Genomic DNA, 12,958 nt, shown 5'->3' on the forward strand with positions numbered 1-12,958 from the left:
ACGATGTTTGAATGAAATTTTTCTTTGGAATTCTCACATTCCTGATTCTTTGTAGTTTCCATGGTATTTGTGCTTTATAGCACATGACCCAGATCAACCTATGACCTATCATCATCATCATCATCGTTTAGCGTCCGCTTTCCATGCTAGCATGGGTTGGACGGTTCAACTGGGGTCTGGGAAGCCAGAAGGCTGCACCAGGCTCCAGTCTGATCTGGCAGTGTTTCTACAGCTGGATGCCCTTCCTAACGCCAACCACTCCGTGAGTGTAGTGGGTGCTTTTTACGTGCCACCTGCACAGGTGCCAGACGAGGCTGGCAAACAGCCACGATCGGATGGTGCTTTTTACGTACCACCAGCACGGGGGCCAGATGAGGCTGGCAAATGGCCACAATCGGATGGTGCTTTTTACGTGCCACCGGCACGGAGGCCAGTCGGGGCAGCGCTGACAATGGCCACATTCAGATGGTTCTCTTACGTGCCACCGGCACTGGTATCACAGCTACAATTTCCATTAATGTTGATCGATTTTGATTTTGATTTTCACTTGCCTCAACAGGTCTTCACAAGTAAGTTTTGTGTCACAAGAAGGAAAGGTATGCATAAGTGGGCTGGCTACGTCCCAGGATCATGATAGATATTCCTGCTAAGAACAGTCTGTTTTTTTACCCAAATATATTGTACCTAGGACTACAGCATCTTATGTGTTCTTCTTTTCTAAGATGGTAGAGTATGATCTGATTGCTGGTTACTATTTCTAGTTGGTCAAATGATGATGAACCAGTTCCCTCGTTAGTTAATAACTTTTAATTATAAATTGTTAATGTAATCTTACATAGAGTATTTTTCCCTCTTATAGTTTTCAGTCATAGGGCTCTGCCTACTAGGAGACCATCTTCAAGGATTTATGTGAGTATATCAAACCCTAGTACTTATTTTTAAGCCTGTTACACAACAAAATGTTGATTTTGTAAACATAAATACACTCACCACACATGTTCACACACACACACACACACACACATTATGGAATGAACTAGACTCTCATTCCTTCAATGAATGTTGGTTCAGCAAGACACAGCTGCACAGTGATCTTAGTTCAATGTATTTTATGTCATAAAAAAATCCACATCTGCTCCAGATCTCTGGAAAATGACCCTCACCCTATGGCTACTTGTGTGCCAGGTGAAAGCTGGCGGCTTCCTCTAGCATCCTGTACCTACCCCCATTGTCTCTTTCCCTATTGCCACTGGACTTATGAAGAAAGTCTGATGTTGTTGGTGGCTTGGCTTGCTAAATAACCTACACAATGTATATTATCATTGTGGGTACGGTTTGTGCAAATCCAGCCCCATTCTCTCCTCCTTCACACTTGTATTGTCTAGGGCAATAAGTACTATGAACCCAGTAGTTATCAGGGTGCAGGATTTGTATGGAGTCACCATCTCTTAGATGCTCAGAGCTGAAGGGTTTTCATCTACTCTGAGTCTGCTGGGGTGTCTGTGAGTGACCTTTTCCAAGATGCAATTCTGTAACATTCTAATTAATCCATAACTGGGATTCTGGCAGGTGCTACTGTGCCAGGCAAGAGCAGACTTGGGAATAATAGTAGCTAAGACATAGTTCCACACTTCTTCAAAACCTTGAGCTTCCAAAGCAGGGCCCCACTACCAGATGCAGTTAAAGACATACCCAGTTAAAGACATATAAAAATAATAAATGTGCCCTTTTAAAGCCTAGCCAGGCTCATGAGCCCAGTTTCCTGGTTTCAATGGTGTATGTGTTCCCCAGCTGGACGGGACACCAGTCCATTGCAGCGTTACTCATTTTTGCCAGCTGAGTGGACTGGAGCAACGGGAAATGAAGTGTTTTGCTCAAGAACACAACGCGTCGCCCGGTACAGGAATCGAAACCACAATCTTATGATCATGATGCTGACACCCTAACCACTAAGCCATGCGCTTCTACAAAGACATATATATATATACATACATACACACATTTGTGTGTGTGTGTGTGTGAGAGAGAGAGGGGGAGAAAGAGGGAGAGAGAGAGGGAGAAATAATATATATAGCAATGCTGCATGAAAGCTGTGAGTGCAACGAAATGATGCAAGCATACTCTGCTGATTGTGTAATATCTATGTGCATGTATGACAAAGGACATATGTGTTGAGAGAAAATTTGGCCATAATAGGCATTAAATGTAATGTATAAGAGAGAAGACTGCACAGGTACAATCATGTCATTTGAGTAATTTTCTCTCAGCAAGTTTATGGGAGTTTTTTATTTGAAAAATCATTTTCTTACACTTGAAAGATGTCCAGAATTTTCTGAGGAATCAATTCCCAAGAAAAGACGAATAAATGCAATTAGATATCCTTTCTCAAACGTCTGAAATAAACCAAAGAAAAAAAATAGTTTTTAATTTTTAATAACATTTAAATAAACAGAAAAAAAATACAATCTATAAATGTGTTAATCATAATGTTTTCTCATTTTTTGTTTTGTTTCTTTTGCATTATGTTTTTGGGAAGTAAAAGGAGAAAAGAAAAATTTATCAATGTTTTTATTATATTGAATTTTAGTTTATGCATAGAAATAAATTACGAAGATGTACTCGCATAACAAGAGACCTGATCTGAGATCATGTGCTGGAACAAAAACAATTGCAGTGTGGAAGATGTTTGTAAGCCATTTAAGAAACACACAAAAGCCGTTCGATTCACTTCAACATTTAAGTTTAATTTGTCAAAATATTTTCGTCACTAAAATCCGTGACCTGTTCACTGACAAAAATCATTGCTGCAGATTTTAGCGACGAAAATATTTTGACAAATTAAACTTAAATGTTGAAGTGAATCGAACGGCTTTTGTGTGTCATAGAAATAAAGAATTATTAGAAGTACAAAGACATGAAAGTTAATATAGCAATGCATATGTCTTACATATTACAATATCAAATATTCTATGGTATATTCATTGCCATCATCATCATTGTTTAACATCCATTTTCCATGCATGCATGGGTAGGATGGTTTACTTTTGGCCAAATGCTTTTCTTGCAATTGTCTCATTATGAAGATGGTATCTATGGTACTTCTCCCTGGAATAAAACCAAACTGCATCTCATGTAACTTAATTCTATCCCTAATATAAGTTGAGATATAACTCTCTGTAATTTTCATGACCTGGTCCAGCCACCTGATGCCTCTGTAGTTGTTTCTATCTAAGGAATCACCTTTACTCTTGTAGCAGCTAACTATAATACGTCTACACCAGTCTTTGGAGATGACACCTTTCTGAATAACCTGATTAAACTATGTGAGTGACTAGGCAGTTTACAACACTGTCTGATATTTTAATCAACTCGGATATATCATAGAAAGCCACAATACTGCAGTATTTGTCTCAAGAAAGCATCTGGTTGATGTATAATACTAAAAATAATAGAAGAATCAGTAGCAGGCAAAAAGTGTCCAGCAATGGTAGTGGAATTACTGAACCTAGATTTCTTTGCTTCTTTGAGCATCGTCAGTTGAAGGTATCCACTTGATATCTATTTGTGACACCAGTGCTTTGTTAACCCTTGTTTTTCTATATCAGTGGAGGCTAAATTTGTCTAAACATGTGCCTGCTAAGTGGCTACTTACTGCTGATGAAGTTCAAACAAGCAGAAATTTAGCTTCAACAACTTTACTGCTGCTGGACACTTTACATGTGCTACTGATATTCGTCAGTGCTTTTTAGCACTATGATTCTATTCAAATTGTTATCTCTAGATGAAACCTACAGCTGTATGGCTTTCTACAGTACACCCACATTAAGTCAGAATGCTATTTTGAACAAATACTGCTTCTTTTACTAATAAGGAATGAAATTTAGTATTTAAATTTGATTACATTTCACCAAAATTTAAAAATATAATTGAATCACCCTGTTGAAATACTAAAGTAAGTCTGTTACGTATTTAAAGTGAATTGGTTTTATGAACTATTCTAATTATTCTATATCTAATGACATCTAACTGTATCTGATAATTAAAAATAACTTAAACAAACTGTAGCTTGCTGGAAAGTCTCATTTCTGACAACTGAAGTATCTTAAGTACAGTTCAAATTTAGAAAATAAAAATATATAATAAACTTGATTAAATTATGTTTCATATTTGTTTAAATATATTTTAATACCAGGTCTCTTTCTTGAACTATATTGCTTTCATCTTCATTGTGTAATACATGTTAAAGTGATATTCCTGAGATAGACTACGAACTGAACCTATAGCCATCATTTTATCAGATAAGTCTGATGATTTTAAGATGAGAAAAATATTTAAAAAAGCAAAGTAATATATCAGATAAAATACAGATAATTACTGGTACAGACAATATATTCCAAAAATATGGAGATGAATGCTGAAGTATTCACAAGGATATGAGCTGAAGATGAGTGATGAGAATATAAATGCAGAAGAAAAAAAATACATAGATTAATTTTAGTGTAAAAGAGTTACTGAAATATACATCAAAGAGAGGAGAAAACAAGTTTAGCAATCATTCTGTGGTAATGTCACCTACTTTGAATCCTGCTAACTTACTGAGCTTTATTATGCTGTTAACTCTTTTGTTACTAACCTGGCCAAAACCGGCTCTGGCTCTGTGGTAAAATGTCTTGTTTCCATAAGTTTTGAATTAAAATATTTCACCAAGCCTTAGTCACAATTTACGTTCCTAACACTAGCTTAATGATAACGAAGTTATTTTACTAAATTCCTTGTTATATTTAAAATAACTGAAAGAAACACAGAGCATCCCAAAATAAAAACAGTAACAAAAGAGTGGCCTCAGAAATTAACAGCATGCATGTTAGGATCAAAAATTAACCAGAACAAATCACTTGTATTGTAAAATTAGTACTTAGAGATGAAAATTCATGCTAATTTGGGCTGAAACCTTGTTAGTTGCTTGCCGTCTAGTGTTAGGTAATAAGCAGAATGGTTAATCTTATTCAGAAATAGGCAGAAATGAAATGAGGTTTGAGTCACTAGATGTTGGATAAGAAAAATACAGAAGGGTGATAAGTGTATATGACTGCCTAAAGAAAAAATACAATTTCTCTGATTTCTGCAATTTAAAGTGCTGATGAAAAACTGAGCATTGTTCTGAACCAATACCTCCGAAATTAAAATGAAATGAAAGATTAAATAAATTCAATCATTTACTTACCTGATATAAAAGAGTGTCAAGCATGCTAGCACTAAAAACACGGCCAGCAGCAAAAGGAAGCCGGAACATGTGACACAAATTGGAAGATACTTGACTTGCAATTTTCTATAGAATATAAAATAAGTGTAACAAAGATGAAAAGATAATTGATTTATCATAAAATATAATTGATATTTTGTTTTTGTTTTTGCAAAATTCTTGATGTCAGATCATGTGTTGAAACATGATATGAACTACTTTTATTCAACTTTATGTTGTTATAAGTCAATTGGTTAAGTAATTAACAATATAACCAATCAATTGCTTGCTCAATTGGTCAATTAATCAACTAATCAGCTGATTGGTCATAGCCTTTTCATTACTATTCACCAGATGATGGCTCATTCAAATGTTTCAGTTTTGACTTAGTGTCTATAGCTGTATGCCCTTTCTGTTACCAACCACTTAACAGGGTGTATTGGGTGCATTTTATCATGGAGCCAGTACTAGTGAGGTTACTTTGCTCCTGTAAGGAACAAGGTAACCTCACTCTGTAGAGTGTCCATTCACTTAAGGCATCATGACTATGTAGGTAAACAGAAGAGAGACTGATGACAGAAGGAATTTAATTTTAATTTAATTTAATTTTTTTGGCTCAAAAAGCAAAAGCAAGGCCATGTAGGGGGGCATGGAGTTATGTACAGGGAGGGTGCTCATACAAAGAGTTCAGGCCATTGCTGGTCAAGAGAGACTTTGAACCGAGCGGTCGTCGGCATCTTCACTATCTCGTCCAGCAGCTTATTCCACGGATCCGCAACCCGGACGGAGAAAGCCCCTCTCCTTCGACTAAGATGAAATCGTGTAGATAGAGCTTTTCGGAGTGACCCCGCATCATCATCCTCATTTAACATCTGTTTTCCTTGCTGACATGGGTTGAACAGTTTGATAGGAGCTGGTAAGCCAGTAGACTGCATCAAGCTCTACTGTCACCTTTAGCATAGTTTCTATGGCTGGATATCCTTCCTAACACCAACCACTTTATGGAATGTACTAGTGCATTTTAGGTGGCACCAGCATTGTGGGAGTCACCATGTAATTTGCAAGGCAAAAACCCCTCAACTGAGATGGCGAGTGATATTGAGGATGATTGCATTGTGCCCAGTGATGCAAGGCTAAACTATGATAGAGGGACAGAAACAAGTGTCTTGCTGTACAGGAGATACATGACTACCCTAGGGTGAGAGAGAGAGAGAGAGATGATGGTGAAGGTGTGTCAGAGTGTACCCTCGAGGTACAAGGAGGGGAATGTAAATGAAGTATTACAGGGAATTGACCAAGGTGAGTGAACAGAGTTCATGAGAGTGTAAAAGAAGAATACAAGAAAGGGGAGGAAAAGAGGAAATGGTTAGCAAAAGTATATAAGGGAGCAACAGGAAAGTAATGGTACAGCTGGCTGAGGGAGGGCAGGTGAATGAGACATTGGGCTGTAAGAGCAAAGGGGGAGAGATAAGTGCATGATGAGATATAGTTTGGTTCCTTGGTGGTGGTGGGGGTGAATTAATGAATGTAATCTTTGAATGGAGAATACACAATTTACAACACTTCAAGAATTCAGTTTTACTAAGGTAGATAGGCCTTCTTAAGAACTTCATATCACCAGACATTTCAATCCATTGTTATTGCTGTAAGGCCCAGCATCCTGAGACCAACCTTCATTATTTCAATCCCTGTTTTCTTGGGTCCCTCTCTTGTACAGATTCCATCCACTTTCAGCAATTAGCCCTTCTTCATACAACTCTCCTCATTCATATGCATCACATTACCAAACCATCATTATCTTCTCTCTTGCATGCTACATCTAATCTAGTAAGTTGTCAGAATATAGTGCATTTTGATGTTGGAATTAGATCCCTCTAAATAAGTAGAATATGTTGCCAATAATGGTAGGACAGCAACAGGACCTCCGTAATGCCATGATGGACCGTGAAGTCTGGCGTAGCATGGTAAATTCCATTGTCTTGACCACGGTCGAACAATGATGATGATGAAGAAAATTCCTCAGAGGCTTTTGTGCTAAGAATAAAGAGCTTATTTCATTATTAATGATAACAGTATACAACATCTTTAAGCTATATCAGTATTCCTTGACTTCTGAATCTTGTCCTATTTAAACAAGTGTTTTATGTATAAATCATTTTGCTTAAGGTTGTATAAAAAATTAATGTACATATTCACTTGTATTCTCCTGACATTTTCGTTTATTAATGTCTAATACAAAAATAATGGTTTCTTCATCTAATATATTCTTAAAATTTATATGTGAAATGTAATAATAGAAAAACAACCAGGAATCATACAGATAAAAACCATACAAATACAAACACACATGAAGAGACACCAATCCTTACAATACTAATATCATTGAAAAGTCAAAACTTACTTTTTCTAATTTGGCAATTTGCATTGAATAATTATCAAGAACTCTAAAGTTCATGAATCTCATATTTGATGCTTGATCCAATTCAGTTAATATCTTAGCACTTGGAAACAACCTGAAAATTAAGAATGTTAATACCAATTGTTTTAGATAAAATGGTTCAGCAATAAGTTATAGCTGGCTATATAAGAAGGGGAGTTTGATATTCCTGAGGCTATATCCAGTTAATAGAAATATTGTTTGAGTTAATCTTAAGCACATATAGAGTTTATAAATTAATGGACTTGAGACTCTAGAAACCTACAGATAAAAAATCCATTGTTGTATCTCATAAAAGAGGAGGAAGATGTTGGGACAATATAAGGTATACCTGAAGAGCAATTTAGAAAAATCATTATGACATGTAGTGGAGGCACATGGCCTAGTGGTTAGAGCAGCAGACTCGCAGTCGACAGATCGCGGGTTTGAATCCTCAGACTGGATGATGTGTGTGTTTATGAGCGAAAACACCTAAGCTCCACGCGGCTCCGGCAGAAGATAATGGCAAAACTTCTGCTGACTCTTTCGCCACAACTTTCTCTCACTCTTTCCTCCTGCATCTTGCAGCTCACCTGCGATGGACCGGCGACCTGTGCAGATGGGAAACCTATATGCCAAGAAACCAGGAAACTGGCCCTTATGAGCCAGGGATGGCTCGAGAAGGAATAAACAACATTATGACATGTGCTGAACATTAATTTAAAAAATTAATAATTGCTGTACTCTAGATTAACAGAGTGTACAGAAATAAATTATCCATTCAAATATGTGAGGTTACTCTAAATACTTTGTCCCGAAGTGAAGTGTTGTATGAAGTGCTGATGAGCAATTGGAACTTCTGCTTTGATTAGTTGGTATATCATTAGAGTTGTGTAGCAATTATGTTAATGATCAATTCAGAAGAGGCACAGTAAGACAATTGGCTTCACGTTTATTTCTTTTGTAGACAAGTGTTTCATGAATGTGCCATTGATAATTAATGTTGAAATAGTTTGTAACAAATTACACAGTAACTTTTTTGTCTATATGCTACGATTTCTTTTTAAATGTTCAAGTTGATTGAATTAACATGTTGAATTTACTCAATTTTATAATTTATTTCAGTGAGGAAATATCTTCATGGTCGTTCGACTATCTAGAAATAGCAGCTAAAGCCACCCTCTCTAGTATCACAGCTTCGTAATCATCATTATCATCATTTAACATTCGTTGTCCATGCAAGCATGAGTTGGACGGTTTGACCAAAGCTCCTAACATAAATGATGATGTTGTTTTAGATACACATTGATAGAGAAATAAGATGGTATTGTTTGAAAGCCATTTTCACAGATCTGCTTAAACTAGGCTAAACTCGGGATAAACAACAACAACAACAACAATTTACAAGTTCTTTTTTTTTTCCTACTGAAATAATTTATAATTTCTCACTTGAATATTTGTTGAGCAGCCAGAATGGTGCCTGTATCCATAAGTGTTGTTTCAGATACTGACTGAGTCATTTCTCTTTTCACTACAACTATTTGACTGGCTTTTGTGATACCAGCTTTGAGAAGATCATCAACACTAAAAATAAAAATAGTGTATATTTGATAAAATTACAAGGAAACGTATAATATAGTAAATGCTATTATGAATCATTCTACATTTTTAGTGATAAATTACAAAATTTTATAACAATTACAAAATTTTATACAAAGAAAAATTTAGGCAAAATTGTTTACACATTTAGATTCTCTTATCATACATGTTTCAGTGGTTAGAAGTAAATAAATGATAAAATGAGATACATATCTAAGTGACTGTGTTTATAACCATTCTTATTTGAAGTATATAAAATTTTGGTCAATTCAGAGCTATAGCAGAAGGCACTTGCCCAAGGTACCACACAGTGGGACTGAACCAAAATATTCAAAACAAAATGGCAAAATGTATTTTCAAAAACGATCCCAGAGAAAGAATAATCATATTATAAGACCTAAATTTTTTGTAAGTATAATTTGAGAATTTCAATTGGGATTATAAACAGTCCCAATTAATATAATGTCTGAGTAACTCATAAAAACATTTTCAAAGAAGAAATGAATACTCTTTACTCTTTACTCTTTTACTTGTTTCAGTCATTTGACTGCGGCCATGCTGGAGCACCGCCTTTAATTGATCAACTCAACCCCGGGACTTATTCTTTGTTAGCCCAGTACTTATTCTATCGGTCTCTTTGCCGAACCACTAATTGACGGGGACGTAAACACACCAGCATCGGTTGACAAACAATGCTAGGGGGACAAACACAGACACGTAAACACATACATACATATATATATATACATATATACGACAGGCTTCTTTCAGTTTCCGTCTACCAAATCCACTCACAAGGCATTGGTTGGCCCGAGGCTATAGCAGAAGACACTTGCCCAAGATGCCATGCAGTGGGACTGAACCCGGAATCATGTGGTTGGTAAGCAAGCTACTTACCACACAGCCACTCCTGCACCTATATAGCATACTAAAGGTGATAAAAATGCTTTAGAATAAATAAATTTATGAAAAAAATTAGAATAAATAAAAAAAATTTAGAATAAGTAAAAAAAAACAACTTTTGTCCGGAAAACTCATGAAAATTCATGTCTTTGGATAATTATATAAAAATGCACTTGATATATTCATCAAATCATGAATTTACTTCATTATGTTCAGAAAATAAATTCATAAATATATATTTGAAGCTTATTATTGATATTTGAAGCTTATTATTGTATTAAAGTACCTGACCACATTCACAGAGTATACAACTAGAATTATTTCTAATTAACAGTAAAATTATACAACTGGAGTTATATAAAACAAAAAATGAGTTTAAAAGTTTGAAGCCTGGAAAACTTTAATTTAGAAAAACATGGTTAATACTTATATTTTGATTGAACGATTACAATGGTTGTGAGTTAGCATTTCATAAGGTGTGTCATAAATAAAATTTAGATTAAGAGTAAAATTAATATATATTTTCTTCATATTCATCAAACTGAAGACTTACCAAGAAAGTGTTCCAACCAACCAATATACTAGAGGAAAATGTGCTATAATATACAAAAACTGTGAGCTTGGTCTGGAAATTAAAAATATAATGATAAAAGTGAATTAACATTATTCATAATGAGATATAATAACTTACAGAATATTTTAAGATAAGGAAATGATATATATCCTGTAAGGTATCTAGTTGCAGAGGTTGCATTAGTAGTTTGTGTCAGTTGGGGGTAGAATGGACTAAGCTCTATGCTGGGCTCTTTTCTTCATGTTGTTGATCTTGGCTCCCCCAATCAGAGATGGTTTGATAGCAAGAGCTCCTTTACTGAGCTCTATACGGTGCATCCAATTCTCAAGCTTTTCTTGCAAGTTTTCTAGTAGGTCTTTCGAGAATACTTATAACAGAGCAGTGGGTAGCCTTAAGAGCTGGCACCAGAGCTAAGCTCACCATATAAGATGGCTTTAGATAAGCAAGTGTTTTTCATGCATTCTACATGAACGATCCACCTCAGTAGCATTTTGATAAGAAGACTTTCTATACATCATCATCATCATCATCATCATCGTTTAACGTCCGTTCTCCATGCTAGCATGGGTTGGATGGTTCGACTGGGGATCTGGGAAGCCAGAAGGCTGCACCAGGCTCCAGTCTGATCTGGCAGTGTTTCTACAGCTGGATGCCCTTCCTAACGCCAACCACTCCGTGAGTGTAGTGGGTGCTTTTTACGTGCCACCTGCACAGGTGCCAGGCATAAATATTATATCTTGCAATACCCCTCTAGATGCTGTGTCAAAATTTTGCTACCTCAGAAGCATCCTATTGCACAATGCCCAACTGGATGGCAAGATCACCCAGAGAGTGTCTATGACAAATTCAGCCTTTGGTAGACTCCAGTACAGACTGTGGAGAGATTATAGCATCTGCCTAGTGACAAAAATGTACCAGGTGGTAGAGCTTACTTCTTTCTTGTGTGGCTGTGAAATGTGGAAACTCTACAGGCACCATATTAAACGACTAATTCCATTGTCAGTGCTATCATTCTACTTGCAACATTAGGTGGCAGGACAAAGTTACCAACATTATGGTAAATAAAAGAATCTGAAAATACCAAATATTTCTGGAAAACAAATGTAGCCATTGTAGTATAAATGATAGTATTTTAGATTTTATTATTAGGGATAAAAAAACTGGAATTAAATGGAAAATATATGGTTAAATGTTTGAAGTTGTATTGTGTAGATATGTAAAGCTAACATGGGCTTTTACTTTTTAATTACTGTCACATTAGTTTTCATGTATTTGCATAAATATAATTTATTTTTTATTCATAACTAAAATGAACACAAACCCAGTACAAGATGGATACAACTGTCTTTAGGGATCATTTGAAGCAATGAAACTGGGTTTCACTTTCAGAACCAAACTTAAATACATAATGCTCATATGCAATTTATGGATTAATTATGGTTAATCAATGTCACTTTCAAACCTACTTCTACTTTTAAAGTAAGAAACTACCATGAAGGAAAAGTATCTGTTTCAAAGCAAAATTTTCTATTTGTCACTAACAACTGGTTCATAATGTAGCTGCATCTCTGATAAGAAAATTAAAATAATAGCACTTTTACTAATTTAAACCATTATTATTCACCTAATAGCACATGCCTGTATGCATACAATCTGTAATCTGAACTTGAAAATGGATACAATAGCAAGAAATATGAAAACAATTAATGAACTCTGATTTGAAGCTCATTATTGGAAAGCTTCTTTAGATCTAGAGGAGGAAGTGAATTCATCACTAAAAGCTAATGAATCACATCAATTTTACAGTGCTAACCCTCATAAATTTATTTGTCATAGGCAGCTGTCTCCCTCCTGTAACTAACATTGTATGTCACTTTGTCAACTCAACAATGCAACTGATTTATGTACATGCATCATTCACATAGTAAATAAGAACCCCTACCTTTAATTTAAGTAGCTGCTACTTTTAGTTTAAGAAGTTACAATCTTTAGTTTAAGGAGCTACTACTTTTAATTTAGAAATAAAGTTTCTGGAAAATTATAACTGTATTCACAATACCTAATCTCAGACATTGATGATCCCATACTGAATATAAATTGTTTTAACAATTTAATATTATAGCTAAAATACTATTTTTGTACTTATTTATACCAGAAAAACAACAACTGAAGTACTGTAAAAACCCATGTAATTTACGCACTTTTATTCGCAAAAACAAAAGCA

At 35.4% G+C, this 12,958-nt stretch overlaps 1 protein-coding gene across 5 annotated transcripts in view; it reads right to left on the reverse strand.

Annotated features, from left to right (window-relative positions):
* The window catches only part of LOC115209859 (potassium channel subfamily T member 1), a 203,159-nt gene that overhangs the window by 15,289 nt on the left and 174,912 nt on the right, over positions 1 to 12,958 (reverse strand). For 4 of the 5 annotated variants that reach the window (XM_036501531.1, XM_029778432.2, XM_029778431.2 and 1 more), the window contains 5 exons: positions 10,714 to 10,785; positions 9,108 to 9,242; positions 7,644 to 7,755; positions 5,225 to 5,329; positions 2,310 to 2,393 (listed from right to left, as the gene is read on the reverse strand). In XM_036501531.1, coding sequence (XP_036357424.1) covers positions 2,310 to 2,393; positions 5,225 to 5,329; positions 7,644 to 7,755; positions 9,108 to 9,242; positions 10,714 to 10,785 — 508 coding nt within the window. Of the gene's footprint in view, positions 1 to 2,309; positions 2,394 to 5,224; positions 5,330 to 7,639; positions 7,756 to 9,107; positions 9,243 to 10,713; positions 10,786 to 12,958 lie in introns of all 5 variants that reach the window. The other variant, XR_004998398.1, reaches the window with a different exon arrangement.

The sequence above is a fragment of the Octopus sinensis genome, linkage group LG3 (assembly GCF_006345805.1).
Source record: "Octopus sinensis linkage group LG3, ASM634580v1, whole genome shotgun sequence".
Classification (NCBI taxonomy): domain Eukaryota; kingdom Metazoa; phylum Mollusca; class Cephalopoda; order Octopoda; family Octopodidae; genus Octopus; species Octopus sinensis.